The 19,280-nt window shown below is 36.0% G+C and overlaps 3 protein-coding genes across 5 annotated transcripts; 2 read left to right on the top strand and 1 right to left on the bottom strand.

Moving 5' to 3' along the window:
- Positions 1-748: 748 nt before the first annotated feature.
- On the top strand, positions 749-2,800 carry LOC129422461 (uncharacterized). 2 transcript variants are annotated; one of them, XM_055178398.2, is made up of 5 exons: positions 749-909; positions 1,174-1,335; positions 1,446-1,518; positions 1,696-1,826; positions 2,204-2,800. In XM_055178398.2, the coding sequence occupies exons 1-5, from the start codon at positions 856-858 to the stop codon at positions 2,495-2,497; spliced, it is 714 nt and encodes a 237-aa protein (XP_055034373.2). In that variant the 5' UTR covers positions 749-855; the 3' UTR covers positions 2,498-2,800. The 2 variants fall into 2 exon arrangements, with proteins under 2 accessions (XP_055034373.2, XP_055034372.2); XM_055178397.2 differs by having other exon boundaries at positions 750-909; positions 1,419-1,518.
- Positions 2,801-6,800: 4,000 nt separating this feature from the next.
- On the top strand, positions 6,801-8,809 carry LOC129422580 (uncharacterized). The gene is made up of 5 exons (XM_055178595.2): positions 6,801-6,998; positions 7,251-7,412; positions 7,491-7,590; positions 7,737-7,867; positions 8,173-8,809. Exons 1-5 carry the CDS (start codon positions 6,945-6,947, stop codon positions 8,464-8,466), a joined length of 741 nt encoding a protein of 246 aa, XP_055034570.2. The 5' UTR covers positions 6,801-6,944; the 3' UTR covers positions 8,467-8,809.
- A 2,116-nt stretch (positions 8,810-10,925) lies between these two features.
- LOC129422581 (uncharacterized) lies at positions 10,926-19,065 on the bottom strand. 2 transcript variants are annotated; one of them, XM_055178596.2, is made up of 8 exons: positions 18,917-19,065; positions 14,535-14,633; positions 14,109-14,192; positions 13,971-14,027; positions 13,667-13,747; positions 13,445-13,543; positions 13,124-13,357; positions 10,926-11,376 (listed from the first exon to the last, which is right to left on the bottom strand). In XM_055178596.2, exons 2-8 carry the CDS (start codon positions 14,610-14,612, stop codon positions 11,341-11,343), a joined length of 669 nt encoding a protein of 222 aa, XP_055034571.1. In that variant the 5' UTR covers positions 14,613-14,633; positions 18,917-19,065; the 3' UTR covers positions 10,926-11,340. The 2 variants fall into 2 exon arrangements, with proteins under 2 accessions (XP_055034571.1, XP_055034572.1); XM_055178597.2 differs by having other exon boundaries at positions 18,906-18,951.
- Between the last annotated feature and the right edge of the window lie 215 nt (positions 19,066-19,280).

Raw genomic sequence — 19,280 nt, 5'->3', positions numbered from 1 at the left:
TCTGTCTATAAACATTATTTTGGCTATCATAACTTCTAATGTTTAAATATGTGATGTGATGAAAACTTCTTGGTGACGTTTAGTGAAAATTAGTGGAATGAGAGTAAATTAGTGGCATGATGATAGGGAATAGACACATAACAAACAGAACATGTCTCATTTTACACACGCTGTGTGACCGTGAGCAGTGCAGTAATATTTAAAACTGTAAATAAAACTACCTAAACAGCTGTTTTATAATCTTAAAGATTTTCACTTGCTTCACTAAATATTAAATACAATTTAAAAAAAATGTAAAGCTTAAAAATCTTTTGTGTTATAGTTTATATTGTTACCTTTTTATGTTTGTGTAAAATAATGTTTTATAAAGAAAATGAAGAAACAAATTTTGAATAATAAAAACCGTTATTGAAACATACATTTTATATTAATCATATACCATTCTATAAAAATCTTTTGTGTTATAGTTTATATTGTTACCTTTTTATGTTTGTGTAAAATAATGTTTTATAAAGAAAATGAAGAAACAAATTTTGAATAATAAAAACCGTTATTGAAACATGCATTTTATATTAATCATATACCATTATATATTTTATATTTGTGTAATTATTGTAATTTCCCCATCTCCCTCTTACACACGCAGACATACGCTTATATTTTGACACTGCACTCTAATGTCTGTTGAATTTCCGCCTTCAATGTAAACAGGAAGTAAAATGTCGTCACTGACTGTTCTCATTGGTCGAGCGGACAGGAGGTGTGTAAGAATAACGCGATGATTGGCTGTGGATAATTCGACGCAGCACCAACATAAACACGGACAATCAGAGAGACTGCAGAGAAAGTTGAACAATGTCGTTACGAGGCATTTTTAAGATTATTCACCGCTCTAATTTCGGGACATTGGTAAGATTTTACTTACTAGTTAATAGTCTTTCAGAACTGTACCTTATTCATATCATATTATACTGCAAGAGGTTATAAATGCCCTCACGATCTAAAGTTATACATGTTGTACTTTAATTAATAAGGTAGTGTCAACACACATTATACAAGATAAGAATCTTTTTTTTTTAAAGTTATTATATCTAGTGTATATGTAGGCACTGTTTTACAGTGTTTACAATATAATGCATATAACAATAATAACCAAATCCTGTGTTTTTACAGCACTCATGTGTCCCTTTAAGCAGATATTTTATAAAATCATCCTCAGCTTCTCACACACACTATAGTAGCAGCAGTACAGAGGGCATCAGCCGCTATCCTGTACCCAATAAGAAAAATCTGCCTTTTGATATTGTTGAGCTGATGGAGGAAGTTGAAGAGAAGGTGTGGCATACACAAATCCACATGTATTGTGTTTGCGTGTCTCTGCATGCCTTGTGAAACATGATGTGTATGCTAACACGCAGGGTGGATTTCTTCCCAACGTGTTCAAGGTTCTGTCTCATCGTCCTGCTGAGTTTCGTGCTTTCTTTTCTTATTATAATGCCCTTATGAACAAGGAAACTGGTAAGATATTTTCTTTATGCATTACGGCAGGATCTCATTTTGTACTTAAATGTACATAAAGGTTAGATTTTTATTTGTTTTTAATGGGTATCAATCAAACATTTTCAAATGGGATGCATCCTTCCAATTTCTGGAATCTTGGACCACCTGATGTATCACATGTGTTGTTTGTAACAGGTGGTCTGTCAAAAGCGGATCGGGAACTGATTGTTGTCGCAACAAGTGCTCACAATCACTGCTTGTATTGTGTCGTAGCCCACAGTGCATTGCACCGCATCTATTCCAAAAAACCTATGCTGGCTGACCAGGTGAGTGACATTTTGACAAAACATTACGTATGCAAATGTTAAAATAGGGACATTTTAATCAAATTTCTGGACTTTTTCTGTTTTAAATGATTTGAGAAAGTTCATGATGTAAGAAACTGCACACAACGACCATAGCAAAGATGGACCTTTGATTCAATAAAGTGATGCAACATACAAATATTGACAATTACAGGGAAAGCTACAGGGAAACCACATTAAACAAACAGTATGCAAGCAAAGTATGAGAAAGCATACATAAGTCAAAATTGTGAAGCTGAACCTGTGAAGACAGACAGAGGTCTTGATTGAATATATAACATCCAGTGGTTATAGAGAAGAGTGAGTACATTTATAATTGACTTTATCATACTTCATAGGTGACAGTGAATTACAAAGTTGCCGAGCTAACAGCCCGTGAGCGAGCAATGCTTGACTTTGCTTTGGCAGTATGCAGGAGCGAAACAATAACTGAAGAACATTTCAGCACCCTGGAGACTCATGGATTTGACCGTGAAGATATTTGGGACATTGCTGCCATTGCTGCTTTTTTTGCCATGTCCAACCGCTTGGCCCATCTGACTGATATGAGACCTAATACAGAGTTCTACAGTATGGGCCGAGTGCCAAAAGATAAAGCAAAAAAGTCTGACGGGAGCGCGAAAGGGGATTAGGATAATGTCAGGTTAATTTTTCACAACATTAGATAAATACAAAAATATGCCTTTCAAAATGTCACCCCTTTCTGACACTTGCACTACTGTATGCACCTTTTGGTTTTGTGGTATTGTGATTGATACTAAAATACAGTTACACACAAAATGAATGGCTTTTTTAAGTATTATCTGTCAGTCTTTGAATTCAATGTCTCTTTTTGTCAGCCTAAATTTTTGGGATTTGCTTTTTTATTAGAAGGAGAAAATCTGAATATCCAGTTGCAGAAATACAGTCCTGAATAAAACATAATTTGATAAAAAGTTTGCAATTCATTTGGATGTTTTGATGAACGGCTCTTGCGCAGTCTGATTTTATTCACTCATGATTATCAGTTGCATGTCTTTGTTAAAAACATGATAAAAAATATAAAAATGTTGAAATCAATTTTATATATCATATATAAACATCATAAATATAAAGTATTGCTTTTTTATAAATTACTTATCTGTGTGCTTCATTATTTTTTTTAAATGGGTCATAGTGTGAAAATCTGACTTTCTCCATGTTTAAGTGCTATAATTGGGTCCCCAGTGCTTCTATCAACTTAGAAAATGTGAAAATGATTAACCCAGTAATTTAGTTTTGGTAAACAATTCTCTGCAAGCATGTGAAAAAATAGCTCATCGAAATTTGGCTCCCCTTGTTATATCGAAAGGGGATAATACCGCTGCTTAATCTGCACTATCTATGTGATTTTTTGCGCTAGGACTTCACATTTATTTGACACATTAAAAAAAGTATCAAAAATAGTAACCTGGGTGTGCCTCAGCTCAACCCTCCCTTTCGAAATGCATAGAGAAGCTACGGTAGCCACCACATGACAAACATCTGAGATAATGTAATGACAAAACACTCTCTATACAGCAGTTTGTCAGTTTAGGGCTACTGTAGAAACATGACAGCGACTTCCATGTAAGGAGATCCGCGGTGTATGGAGATAAAAACGTCTCATTCTAAGATAATAAAAATAATACAGTTCATTATGTAAAGTCTTTATACACCACTAATAATATAGTAGATTATATTGCACTTCTGTCAGGAGATACACTATGCACCTTTAAGACATGCGATTTGGTGTAAAACAGGTCGCTTAAGCAATCAATTAGAAAAATACGCAAATTAATACTGAGTAATGGGACATTTTATTGGAAGTGTAATTTAATTTTTTATTTAGACCCGAGTCCCGTTCGTTTAAAAGGAGAGGATGGGGTTTATGACTTGTACTGCATGCAGGCACCAGGGGGCGATCAAACAGCCAGCAGCTTCGCTGTTGGTTGCAATTCACAGTCTCATCACTAGATGTCGCTAAAAATCTGCACCTTTCAGTACACTTAAAAAAATAAAGACTGGATTCACTTAAAAATATAGTGCAACATTTTTTTCAATTGCTTAAAATTCCATGTGAAAACTTAAAAAAGTGGATGCAAAAATGATGCACTATATTTTTAAGTAAATCCAGCGTATTATTTTCACAGTGTAAGAAGCTTCTGAGACTTAGCCATTTTAAAATTCAGCCATGGAAAAGTGGGTATGTTTTAAGTAAAATGAACCAAAATATTTAAGTTACTTGTAATAAATGTAATGTAATACTTAGGACTATTAAACTTACTATCCTATAATCAATGGTCGAACTGTAAATACATTTCAGATGTTGATTAAAACGTAATATTGTGGAATGGCTGTTGAATTTTCAGCATCACTGCTAAGAGTGTCATGTGATCCTTCAGAAATCTGATATGCTGATTTGTGGCTGAGAATAATTTTTATTCTTATTAATGTTGAACACAGCTGTTTCATAAAATACAGAAATAATAATTCAATGTAAAAGTACGCTGTTTAGTATTCACTTTATGAATTAAATAAACATTTATTTTATAGATACATTTTGTTGTTTGATTATTAACATTAATTACATATTGACAGCAGCAGGAAATCAAAGGTGTACAGACTTTTGCTGATGAGGGGCTGATGACACACGGGTCTGTTAAATGATATACTGTTTTGGATACTGTCAATAATAAAATTATAATAAGTCTTTAAGTAAAAATGAATGATTAACACAAAAAAGCCCTAAAAAAGCATAAAAATAAGAATAGTGAAAAGTGCTATACAATTAAATCCTACCGCTAACCAAAGCTCTCTCCTGCTTTTACAATATTGTAATATTGTATTGCGGACGTATGCATCAGGACCATTCTAAAATGCCAGATGGGCCGTTGAATTATTTGAAAATGCCTTGGATGTGCATTATTATCAAATAATTCAACGGCCCGTCATCAATTATTCCTTACTTAAACAATAGTACACGATTCATCTGGCAAGATAATTGGCACTGAAATTTAGGACCTTGCCAACTTGACCTTATAAAAGTGCCAGACCGATCCAAAATCGAAAATGACCTGTATTGCAGTGTATCATGTAGCTGTCCATCAATGTAAATGATGTGCAAAGTACTTAAACCAAAGAATGCACGATTAATAAAGTTGTAAGTAGGGAGTCGATTCTGGATCGCTGAAATGATTCATCATTTAGTTCGAATCTTCTGCCTGTCTCTAACTATGTAGATACAAACACTTTGCATAATAATATCCGCCTACAGTCTACCAAATTAAGAAATAATCAAGAAAAAAAAAGTTATTGAAATATGCATTTTATATTAAAGCAACACTATGTAGTTTCCATGTAAAAGTGACTTACAGCTCCCTCATGTGGTTGAAAAGCGCAACAGTGCCTGGTATCAGACACTCTTCTGCAGGCAGGGGGAGGGGCGGGCTGTGTTTCCTACCCTCCACCGCCACTTTCAGAGTGTGCTTGTAGCAGCTAGGAGGCTGCTCAGGTTGCAGCAACAGTACAATTTGTCCAGTTAAAAGTTGTTCTATCACTGAAATAATTTTAGAGACATTATTTAAAGGTAAAAAAACTACATGGTGTTGCTTTAATCATATATCTTTATATTTGTGTAATTATTGTAATTTCCCCATCTTCCTCTTACACAAACAGACACGCTTATATTTTGACATTGCACTTTTATGTCTGTTAAATTTCTGCCGTCATTGTGTCCAGCCGTTTGGCCCAATGGCAGAAACCAAACATCATGGCAGAAGGGTCCTCACGCGTTCAGTCTTTTCCGACGCTTGTAGATGATGTTTTAGCGTTACACAATTTTATCGGACACCAAAAGATAAAATCGTGTTGTTCGTAATTATGAATCAAATTGATGTAATTCTAGAATTTGGATAAACGTTTGATCATTCTGTTTGACTGTTGTGCGGATTCTGAAACATAAACTCGACCACACCAGAGGTCTGGCAACATCGGCCACTGTAATCATCTATATATACGACTTGATACAAACTCATACGATGATCAGAGGTACAAACTAGCGCCTTTGAGATGATGCTCCGTTTGGAGAGTACCCTTGGTTTTGGGTAAGATGGATGTAGGTGCCAGGCTTCTTGTGTGTTTGCCTGGTCCTTTTATGTCTACTTTAACTCTTGGCTTTGCATGTGATTTGGTGTAATGAAGACACTAATCAAACACAAGCTGTGACACTTCCTATTTGTACTGAAACAGCTTGGAACAACTCAATCTGTACTCTTCATCTGTATGATTTCATATGGGTTGTTCCTGTTCACCTTCAGTAAAACGTGTGGAAAGACAGTGGTGAGAAGTGCCTTTTCAATATGGCTGTGCATATTGTCTACCTCCTGCACTGCAGATTGGTCAGGAGTAGAGTATTTCATTGTTATCTTTTTAATTTGAGGATGCCTTGTCAGGAAATCTGCCATTGCAAAGGCTATTATGTCATTTCTGTTCTGAGACACACAACTATCACTCCATGTTATCATCTCAGTGGCATGTGGATGATCACGTACAATGTGTTCTAATATTTTTATTAGTACACTTGCAACATCATTTCCTCCCCTACCTGACATTACACATTAGCTATGTGTAGTAAGATTATACAAGTTAAGTTTCCACATATAAAGTTGATCCTGATCCTGGTCATCTTCTGTGCATTCGAAGCGCTCACGCAGACAGAACCTTATAGAGCCATGTAAAAGTTCCACTTTGTAGATAGAACCTTTTTGTTTTTTCAAATGAATGAAATTCACATAATGTAAATAAGTTGTCACAGAATAAGAATATGTGACTAACTCAATTTTGACAAAAATGTCAGATATAACATTATAATTCCAAGAGGACGATTTGGTGCCAGTTTTACAAATATCTTTTGTCACGGTTTGGCACCACCTTACAATTGTAAACACCGTCACTGACTGCTCTCATTGGTCGAGTGGACAGGAGGTGTGTAAGAATAATGCAATGATAAGTTGGGGATAATTCGACGCAGCACCAACATAAACACAGACAATCAGAGAGACTGTAACAGAACGTTGAACAATGTTGTCACGAGGCATTTTTAAGATTATTCACCGCTCTAATTTCGGGACATTGGTAAGATTTTACAATTAAAAGTCTTTCAGATATGTTTTTTATTCATATATTACTGCATGGGGTTATAAATGCCCTCATGATCTAAAGTTATACATGTTGTACTTTAATACGATAGTGTCAACATCTTGCCGAGTCAGTTTGGGTTTTATAAAGATGGGATTTATAGAGATTGTTTTACAACATTTATTTTTCAGTGTGAACATTTATAACGCATATATATAACAATTATAACCAAATCCTGTGTTTTTACAGCACTCATGTGTCCCTTTAAGCAGAATTGTTGTGAAATCATCCTCAGCTTCTCACACACCCTATAGTAGCAGCAGTACAGAGGGCATCAGCCGCTATCCTGTACCCAATAAGAAAAATCTGCCTTTTGATATTGTTGAGCTGATGGATGAAGTTGAAGAGAAGGTGTGGCATACAAATCCACATATTTTGTGTATGCGTATGCATGGATTGTGAAACATGATGTGTAATGTTCACACACAGGATGGATTTCTCCACAATGTGTTCAAGGTTCTGTCTCATCGTCCTGATGAGTTTCGTCCTTTCTTTTCTCTTTACAATGCCATCATGAACAAGGAAACTGGTAAGATATTTTCTATATGCATTACGACAGCGTTTTATTTTGTACTTAAATGTACATCATTTTTATTGGCTTTCCAAATAGGATGCATCCTTCCAATTTCCAGCATCTTAGGCCACCTGATGTATCACATGTGTTGTTTGTAACAGGTGGTCTGTCAAAAGCGGATCGGGAACTGATTGCTGTCGCAACAAGTGCTCACAATCACTGCCTGTATTGTGTCGTATTCCACAGTGCATTGCACCGCATCTATTCCAAAAATCCTATACTGTCTGACCAGGTGAGTGACATTTTGACAAAACATTACGTATGTAACAAGTGATGCAACATACTAATTTTAAGAAATACAAGTTACAGAGAAACCACATTTAACAAACAGTATGCAAGCAAAGTATGAGAAAGCATCAAAAATAGTACATAAATCAAACTTTGAAGGAGTGAACCCTGCTGTAGACACCTGTGAAGAGGTCTTGAGATAGGACCTTTACTCTGCCTTCATTTGTTACAATATATAAAATCCAGTGGGTTATAGAGAAAAGTGAGTAAATTTATAATTGACTTTACTGGCTCTATCATACTTTATAGGTGACAGTGAATTACAAAGTTGCCGACCTAACAGCCCGTGAACGAGCAATGCTTGACTTTGCTTTGGCAGTATGCAGGAGCGAAACAATAACTGAAGAACATTTCAGCACCCTGGAGACTCATGGATTTGACCGTGAAGATATTTGGGACATTGCTGCCATTGCTGCTTTTTTTGCCATGTCCAACCGCTTGGCACATCTGACTGATATGAGACCTAATACAGAGTTCTACAATATGGGCCGAGTGCCAAAAGACGAAACAAAAACATCTGATGGGCAAGTGAATGGGGATTAGGATAATGTCAGGTTAATTTTTCACAACATTAGATGGTTAATGGCTGCAAAAAAATATGCCTTTAAAAATGTCATCCCTTTCTGACACTTGCACTACTGTATGCACCTTTTGGTTTTGTGGTATTGTGATTGATACTAAAATACAGTTACACACATAATTAATGTCTTTTTAAGTATCATCTGTCAGTCTTTGAATTCTATTAGTTACGTAATTTTTTTTTGTTTAGTTATTTCTCACTGTCTTTTTTGTCGGCCTGAAATTTTTGGGATTTGTTCATTTATTAGAAGAAGAATATATCCAGTTGCAGAAAAACAGTCCTGAATAAAAAATCCTTTGATAAAAAGTTTGCAATTCATTTGGATGTTTTCATGAACGGTTGAATGGTTCCTGTTAGACAGAAAGTAAAGTGTTTGGGACAGTGGGAACAGACAAATGTTCATGCATGATATATAACATGTTGTGTCCTTGTGGCATTACAGCAGAGCAGAAGGACAAAACTCTGACATGCATCAATCACAGATGTACAGACATATACAGTTGAAAGAAAAAGTATGTGAACCCTTTGGGCTTACTTGGATTTCTTCATAAATTGGTTATAAAATGTGTTCTGATCTTCATCTAAGTCACAACAATAGAGAAACACAGTCTGCTTAAACTAATACCGGCGTGGTGGTTCTGTTAAGATGACTGCAAGAGCACAGCGCAGAATGCTCAATGAGGTGAAGAAGATTCCTAGAGTGTCAGCTAAAGACTTACAGAAATCTCTGGCACATGCTAACATTTTTGTTGACAAATCTACAATAAGTAAAACATTAAACAAGAATGGACTTCATAGGAGGACACCAGGGAGGAAGCCACTGCAGTCCAAAAAAACATTGCAGCACCTTTGAAGTTTGCAAAAGAGCACCTGGATGTTCCACAGCACTACTGGCAAAACATTCTGTGGACAGATGAAACCAAAGTTGTTTGGAAAGAACACACAACGCTATGTGTGGAGAACAAAAGGCACAGCACACCAACATCAAAACCTCATCCCAACTGTGAAATATGGTGGAGGGGGCATCATGGTTTGGGGCTGCTTTGCTGCCTCAGGCCCTGGACGAATTACTGTCATCGATGGAAAAATGAATTCCAAACTGACCGTTGTGCAGGTCTGATCTGCAACTTTAGGAAACGTTTGGTTGAGGTTATTGCTGCCAAATGAGGGTCAACCAATTATTAAACCCAAAGGTTCACATACTTTTTCCACCCTGCACTACGAATGTTTACATGTTGTGTTCAATAAAAACATGAAAACGTATAATGCTTGTGCGGTATTAGTTTAAGCAGACTGTGTTTCTCTACTGTTCTGAAGATCAGAACACATTTCACGACCAATCCACGAAGAAATCCAAGCAAGCCCAAAGGCCTCACACACCTCTTCCCTCAACTGTATACAAACACACTCGAGCACTCACAGGAGTCCCAGATAGGAGAAAACAGAGGGAAGTTACATAGCACATTCAATTTTTACACTCTTATTAACCCCGTGTCCAGTACACCCGAACACCACATATGTAATAGAAATGTGTAGGGGGGTGTACAGTTTATAGTAATTATAAAGTTGTTTATTTTTATGTTCTTTATAGAAAATGAGCCAAGGCCAATGAATCTGAGGTTAATACAACAATTGCATAATTTTTCTTTCAGTAAACATAAAAAACGGGTCCCACACAGACCCGAACACCACACAAGGGTTAAACGAATGGGACTCGGGTCAAAATAAAAAAATAAATTACACTTCCAATAAAATGTTCCATTAATTTGCGTATTTTTCTAATTGCTTGCTTAAGCGACCTGTTTTAGACCAAATCCCATGTCTTAAAGTAAAATGCAATATAGTCTACATAACTATATTATCAGTGGTGTATTTTTATTATCTTAGAATGAGTCGTTTTTATCTCCATACACCACGGGTCTCCTTACATGGAAGTCGGCAGTATGTTTCTACCGTAGCCCTAAATGGACAAACTGCTCTATAGTGCGCGTTTTGTCACTACTTTATCTCGGATGATGACATGTTTGTCCTGTGGTGGCTACCGTAGCTTCTCTATGCATTTCGACAGGGCGGGGTGAGGTGTGGTCTCATCACTAGATGACGTATGCATCAGGACCGTCCTAAAGTGTCGGACCGGCCATTGAATTATTCGAAAATAATGCACACTTGCCGCATTACCACCTTAGGTGTGCATTCTTGTCAAATAATTCAACAGCCCATCATCAATTATTCCTTACTAAAAAATAGTACCCGATTCATCTGGCAAAATAATTGGCACTGAAATTCTTGCCAACTTAACTTTCTTAAGATCAATGAGCTTCTGCTGATAGATTTTGTCCCTCTCAGGGGACTCTTTAAGACATTTAAACAATGTCCAGTTCAAAAGATTACTTTGCACACAAAATAATAATAAATGCAGCCACAGGGTAACACAGAATTTATTAATTAATAGAAAGAGTTGGAATTAAGAAAAAGCATTTTAGACCCAGAGAAAGTTATAAAAAACATATTTACAATATGTAGATTTTTCTAGCAAGTGTTTACAAAATGTACAAATTTAACATAGCTAAAAAATATATAACTTTATTTAATAAATGGTATCAAAATTGTTTATAAACAAATTACAAAATTTGAGACTGACTGGTGAAGTTTGTCTGTAACATATAACCGTGTAAACATCAAAAATCTTTTTTTACAAAAACGATCTTCGCCTCCTCATTCCACTGTGGCCACTGGTAGAAAGCTATGAATTAAAGCAATTTACAAGTACAAATGTCTAGTAATTTCTCTTAATTTCACATGTCGATAGATTTGATCATCTTCATGATCTGTCATGTTCATGTCCGCTGTTCAGGAGGGGGAAACGCAGCGACCTGTAAATACATGTTCATTTGTCTTGTTTGTTTTATGTAAAAATAAACAATTTTAAATAGACATTTTGTATCTTCTCCCTGACACTTCAGAACGTTCATGTAAACACACATGAGATGAATAGAAATGCATATCTACACGACACAGGTTGCTGTTTGGTATCTCAATAACAATTTCTTTAAAGCATATATATCTTGTAAAAATTGGCATAATGTGTGCCCTTTAATGTATTAAGAGTTTCCGATGTCTCTGCTAAAAAGTACCAGCTTTAGTTATTCATAAATGTGTATGCTGCTTCAGCCTGATTGATGTTGGTTAGTGCTGTTTTACTTCTGCTCTAGGTTATATTAATATCTCTTTAGGGAAGTTGTTCCACTCGACGGTCGTGTTTGCGATCTTTCCCCATTCAAGATCTACTTGAATGGGGAAAGACAGATACTGTATCTCTAAAATCACAATTAAACAACATATTTATGACCAAAAAGTAAACCTGACATCATGTGTACCGTAACTTTCGTTTCTTAAGCTCAAATTAGACTAAAACACCTTATATTAAAGGATTAGTCAATTTTCTTAAAAAAATCCAGATAATCCACTCACCACCATGGCATCCAAAATGTTGATGTCTTTCTTTGTTCAGTCGAGAAGAAATTATGTTTTTTGTGGAAAACATTCCAGGATTTTTCTCATTTTAATGGACTTTAATGGACCCCAACACTTAACAGTTTTAATGCAGTTTAAAATTGTGGTTTCAAAGGACTCCCAAACGAGGCATAAGGGTCTTATCTAGCGAAACGATTGTCATTTTTGGCAAGAAACATAAAAAATATGCACTTTTAATTTAAACCACAACTTCTCATCCTCCCCCGGCTGTGCGACGCGTCAGCGCGACCTGACGCAATTGCGTAATGCCGTGGAAAGGTCAAGTGTTACATATATGAAACGCACATTTGTGGGCCATTTTAAACAATAAAATGACACAAAGACATTAATTAGTATCATTCCACAAACAACAATGTCGGAACGGTCCTCTTTCTCCACACTTGTAAACACTGGGGCGTAGTTTCGCATATGTCCTCTGTGACCTCTTGACATGATGATGTATTACGTGAGGTCGCACTGGCGCATCACAGAACCGGAGGAAGACAAAAAGCTGTGGTTTAAAAGTGCATACGTTTCACTTCTCTTGCCAAAAATGACAATCGCCTCGCAAGATAAGAGTCCTTTGAAACTGCATTTGAAACTGCACTACAACCAAGTGTTGGGGTCCATTAAAGTCCATTAAAATCCTGGAATGTTTTCCCCAAAAAACTATTTCTTCTCAACTGAACAAAGAAAGACATCAACATCTTGGATGACATGGTGGTGAGCAAACCATCGGGATCCTTCCAAGAAATTGGACTAATCCTTTAAGGTTGTTTCAGCGATTGTGCATGCACACAGGTTGTCAAACGCCTGACGCGCTCCTTCAGAGAGTCTTTATCGATTGGTTCTTTTAACTGGAAGGCTTGACTTCGTACGCCAGGGCAGCCATACTGTGCATTGGATTGTCCCCTATTCATAGTAAAAGCAATACTGGAGAAGCTGGTCAACTAGCATCATTATATTGGTGAAGCCTGTTGACCAAGGTAGTTTACCTGATTGTTCTGAAACTCACTAAGTCTTTCATTTTGAAGAATCAAAGACGTTTGGATTTCATGGTATGACCCAGTTGACTTAATAATATGACTAGAAATTGCTCATAATTACCTGCTCATAAGCTGGAGGCGGTGCAGTTGGGACTAAACTGTAATAGCCTGGAGGTGCAGAGGCAACTGTGCCGTACTGTAGTGGAGGTACAGATGGGATTTCGCATCCTGCTGGCAGCACATACACGACTGAAGTAACATTTTGTGGTGCGGCAGAGGGGTCTAACTGGTTCATCTGCACAGCATTGTTGACTGGCATACCAGACGTCACGTAACTGACTGCAATTTCTCTGGACTGAAAGAGAGACACCATTAGGATCTCATAAAAATAATATTAAATAATAATAATAATAATAATATTAAACTCTTTGTGAGTTCATACCTTTGACTTGCAGCAACATCTGCAAGACATTGCGACAATAGCAATTGAGAGAATCAAGACCAGAGCATCACAGACCAAAAGGACAATCAAAGTTATTCTCTAAATGAGCAAAACAAAACATTAAACTAGTTGGCACATCAAAAATGTATAAAAGACAATTTATCACCATCACCCCAATACAATTTGAGCTTTAACATTACACTTTTAAAGCAGGTCACTTACCGCAGTAAAAACCAAGTGAAAGCGAAAGGAGATAGCAACTACCACCATATTCATATAGTTGAATGCCTGTGCAGTTTTAACCTACAATAAAGAATTTCAACATTATTAGAGAGATCGGAAGATCATACATAGCGCTTACCTGTAAATTACTGGTAAATTGGCAGCACTGATTTACCAGAAAAGTTATCTTTACACATGATCTGTTCACTGCAATTTACCAGTAAAGACTGTATGTGAAATTGACTATTTTAACAAATAAATCTGATTTGAATTAAGAAAAAGGAAACGTTAAACTCATACTCACCAGACACAGTTTTTCTGTGCATGAAGCCACGAATATAAAGATGCCAGATAAAGTGAACTGAAGAAAATAAAAGTTCTTTAAATCAGCATTTGATTGCTGCCCATACATTAATTAACAATGTATAAACAAACAACTTACAAAAGCTGGTGTCACAAGAAACGGCAAATATTTATCCCAGATTATAAAAGAAATCATCACCAATGCCACCAACAGTTCCAAAAGCTGTAAGGCAAAACATAAAACGTTATCTTTTTTTATATTCCCTGAAACCATTAATATCTAAAAAATAAAAATAATGACGTAAGGTATTTACTACATAATGTACATACTACTGATACTATAGAATACATTAACAAAGTATAGGTATTTCTTTCATATACTACAGTGTACAACAATTGACTATAGTTGACAATAGAAAGTATTTAATGTAAATGTAAAATATAGGCTACTACAATATATTTATGTGGGAATTTATATTTCACAAAATTATTTGGCAGAAATGACAATCAAGCCGCTCACAGCAATTTTACTATAGTAACAGCGTAGTTATTTTGGAAGGCTTACCCCAAAAATCTGTGGCTTGTTCTTCAGGAATTCAGTGACTTGATATGGCTGCTGCTGGTAAACTGGATAAGCTATCATGATGCCAGTGAGTTATAATATCTTTAAACAAACAGAGAGGAACATGAGATTATTTTCTATTCTTTACTGTCAGATGAATATTAGTAAGTGCATCTGTTTTTACTTTCATTCTTAAAGATGAAAATAAATAAACAAAACAAATATCTTATAGGCAATATTAGAGAAGTGCGAGAGGCATGGCTAATATCAGTTGGTTTGTTTAGTTAGTTCCTCATTTGGAAAAACCTTGTCTAAAGACATTCACACCCTATAGACAGTTTCATCAGGAGCATTTGCGGTGATGCGATAAGCATCTGCTCCGAACTTTACTTCCGGTTTCTGTTTGTTTAATGGTCTGACTAATTGCTGAACCTGAACTGTTAAACAAATACCTCGTCGAAAATAACAAATGTTTTGGGTTCCTATGTAATCTACGTAGTTAATCTATGTTGTTTATTTTGCTTGTTATATAAATAAACTACTTTAAAAGGACTTTGTTGTTATTTATTCTTCGCAGAGTTTACCGGAAGTTACGTGATGACCATGAAAAGCCGCGTGTTTAGGAATATTATAAAACGGCCCGTTCTGGTTCTTCATTCTGATTGGTTGAAACGCATTCTAAGCCGTGATAAAATACCCTGGTAACCTCACGGTTCAGACCGCATTACAGAAGTATCACTGCGCTACTGTTGCAGCATACTGATTTATGAAAATAAACACCACAGTCTTTAATTATATTTTTAATTTTTCTACAATTGCACAATTAATGGCGATATCCAGATAAATGTCAATAAATATTGATGAGTCATCTAATCAATAAAGAAAAAACTGAGGGGTTCTCTGAGGGGTTTCTACCTCAAATTCATAGGTCCGCTGTTATTCACTAGATGGCAATCTTACCCAACTTAAACACTGACGCATTCACTCAACACTGAAAACATTGTGTAGTACTGTTCATGGCTCTGAATCTGATCTCTTACAAAAGTTCTTCACAAAAATTGAATTATCTCAGCTTTTAGCTTAAATTTGAGAGGTGATAAGAGAACAAATGGAGGTAGGATGAAACGTTTTTTTTTTTAAAGCAGAGCGTCTGTTCTTTCATTTTATATATTTTATGTTTATTTAAAGAAGATAATTTTTCTGTAAGGCATTCAACTAAAACTGGGTGGCAACTTAAAAAAAAACGCTGACGGGGAAAGAGTTAAAGTTAAGCATACTTCCACGCATATTTGATTATCACTACAACAGTTGCACGATATAAATGTTAATGTATATTTTAGATGAATGTTGATTTATAAAAATAAACACTACAGTCTTTAATTATATTTTCATTGTGTCTTTGCTGCGTCTGTGTTGTTTGTGAACTGCGCTCTGTTGTAGACACACTTAATTCTGAGGAACTACTTTGTTTGGCGGAAGAGTAATATTTGTACTAATATAACTTATTTGTGTTTTATTTTATGAAATCCTGCTAACGTTATGCATATGAAGTAACTGTTTTATAAAAGCAATAAGCCTCGCAAAGCAGTGCCTAACAACGCCCCTTAGCTGTTATAAAATGCACTGGTAACCCACTGCTTCTTGGGATTTATTGCTTTATTATAGTATATTTGAAGAGTTTGACTCCAAAACACGATAAACTTACCACCAAAATCAGTATTGTATCTGGTCAGTATTAAAAAGTAAATTCTTAATTTTATGCAAAAACCAATATCCGCCATGTTATGCTGTCATCTTTTCTCCCTTAGTTTTTTCCCAAAACGCAATAAACGCCAATAAATCCGCACAACCAATCACAGCGCACCATCCCACGCATTGTAAACAATAATGGTGGCGCACTGAATACACACGGAGTACTAGTTTTCCTCATCTACTTTGTACTTCGTGATCAACAAACAAACAAAAACAAAATAATACTTTGATGGCATTGATAAACCTGTGGCGGTTTTCTGTGGTGGGGAAAAAACAACCCATGTAAATTAGGGATGGGGCCGATCCGATCCAGTATCGGTATCGGGACCAATATCTGCGTAATTCACGTATCGGATTTTCCGATCCAACATGGTTAGATATCCGATATCCGAGCTGTCTGCGCTTTAACGTTGTCTGCTGAAATGACTCCGAAAGTGATTCCCGCCGGCAGGCTGCAAACTGTGGAATGGATTTCCTGAACGGAGGCGCGGCTCAACGAGACACAGTTATGAGACACGCCCCCATGCAGGAAATCCATTTCGCAGTTTGCAGCCAGCTGGATAGCGCTGACTGAGGCTAAACAACATGTCCGCTGTGTGGAAATTCTTTACCTTGGAAACACCGCAAAGCAAGACGGCAAAATGCAATGTTTGCAAAGCCGTTATTCAGAGAGGCGGAAGCTCCCTCGCATTGTACAACACAACAAACGCAATCAAACATTTAAAAAATTATCAGTGGTGGAAAACGCTGGATTCCGTAGCCTGATAGAACACTTGCAGCCACGGTATAATTTACCATCCAGGAGATATTTATCAGACACTGCGCTACCTGAACTATACAGCCGAGTGTCAACCAAGTTAGCTGAGAAGTTAAAAGGAGTTCCAGCCCTGAGCTTTACTTCAGATATTTTGACATCAAATTTGTTGATGTGTGTACTTGATTTTTACTGTTCAGATGCACATCGTTTTATTGATATAATGTACAATGTTTACACTTGCACTTTTCATTCCTAAATGTTCAAGACGAAAGTATTTGTAATTTATGAAATGTAATAAATATTGACAATCAATTTGAAACCCTTACAGTTGCATATTTGTTTTCAGAATGGGATTTTTCCTGTTAACAGGATTCCCTGTTTTTCTGACTTCCTTTTCTGACCTTAAATTTACCTCAAGTTGCCTTTTGGGACATACATGCATGCATACATACACATACATATCATACTTGCCAGTTGAGAGGAGTTTATTTCAGTATCATATAAAATCAACAATAGTGATAATATTTAATGCAGCAAATACAGCGCTGATATCGGAATAGTATCGGTATCGGGCGATATCCAAATTCAGGTATCAGGATCGGATCGGAAGTGAAAAAATGTGGATCGGTGCATCCCTAATGTAAATCTATACACGAGAGGCACTCGGGCGAAGGAAAAATGCCGGCCGTTGCTTGTTCTCACATGACAGCATCAAGCTTCTGTCATGCTAACACATTGACCTCGGGGGATCTTATGAAAAACTTTCCATTATTTTACGCAAAGTCAACGAAAATCGAGCAGGACCAAGACATTTTACAGCTGATCGCTGTCGAAAAAGTTCAGCGACAACGTCCTAAGGATAACCGCAGCAATGACAGTGTTATTAATATTACAAAGTAAGTGTTTTGATTAATGCCATTAATGTTTATTTTTTTAATCAGTGTATACCACTAGTCAACTAAATGAATATAACATGGAAAAGATGAATGCACATTTATATATTGATTCAATAAATAAATAAAATAATCAGTTTTTATAATAAATCTTTAAAAAATATAAGGATTTGAATTTTTAATGTTATTATAATTATGAAAGTTTATAACAGAAAATAGTGTTTTTCATCTTGTCACTTTCTTGGTAAAGAAAACTAATTTTTTACCCAAATTAGTCCAAATAGATTTATTGCGTTTTGGAACCAAACTCTTCATTTTATTTACCATTTGCTATAGTAAATTATAGTAAAATTCCTAGATACTATGTTTTTAAGCTTACCAAAATAATATTTAAGTATACTACAGCATACAGTTTATCAAATAACTTTTTCCAATACTACAGAAGACTATAGTAAGTGTTACACATTAACAGTGTAGTAATGTATAAAGTATAAACAGTATAACTTAGGCCTAAACAATGTAACTTAGTTTATAGTAAATACTAAAATATAGAGTATTCATATGGGACTGTAAACAAGTGTATTGATGGGCACAGACACAAACGATTGTACACTTATATATTACAGTAAAACATAAATATTAAAAAAACACGTTTGGTATTTTAATCTTGTATATGATGACGCACGGGCAGAGCGGCGCGAGTAGTTTCCACCTGCGATTTTTCCGTCGCGTGTGTCTGTGTGATCGAGCAGAGGAATTATAACGTTAACCAAGGTTTTAATAAAGTAACCATAGTTTAACGATGGTAACTTTATTTTTAGTATAATCATAGTAACCACAGGCAGCTCCAGCACCATATAAGTAGCCGAAATATAATCTTACATTTGTCCATTTAGCAAAAAAAATCATTATGATCAGCAGTGTGCCAGTGACGAGACCGAGGACATTTGTTGATTATATTGAATAATTAACCTTGGTTTTACCTTGTCCACTTGTTTTCATGTGCTTGTTTTCCTAATCTTGTCTTTGGTTTTGAACTTTCGTTTTCACCGACTCCACCTTTCGACAGACGCGCGTGCGCACAGTCGAGATCATTTCCTGAACATTAAAGGGTACCTATTATGGCGTTTTTACAAGATGTAATATGAGTCTGAGGTATGCCCAAAATGTGTCTGTGACGTTTCAGCTTAAAATACCCCACAGATTATTTATTTTAGCCTGTCCAAAATTCCCCTACTATAAAAAAAACGCTATTTTAATAGGCTTGTTTGAGATGTGTCTCGGCTTGCCTAAAAACAATAGCAGATGGCTGCAGTGAGGGAAGTACTTACTACTACTACTACTTTA

This window comes from Misgurnus anguillicaudatus, chromosome 16 (assembly GCF_027580225.2).
Source record: "Misgurnus anguillicaudatus chromosome 16, ASM2758022v2, whole genome shotgun sequence".
NCBI classification, from domain to species: domain Eukaryota; kingdom Metazoa; phylum Chordata; class Actinopteri; order Cypriniformes; family Cobitidae; genus Misgurnus; species Misgurnus anguillicaudatus.
The sequence above is the reverse complement of the archived record's forward strand: the minus strand, read 5'-3'. Positions and strand labels throughout refer to the sequence as shown.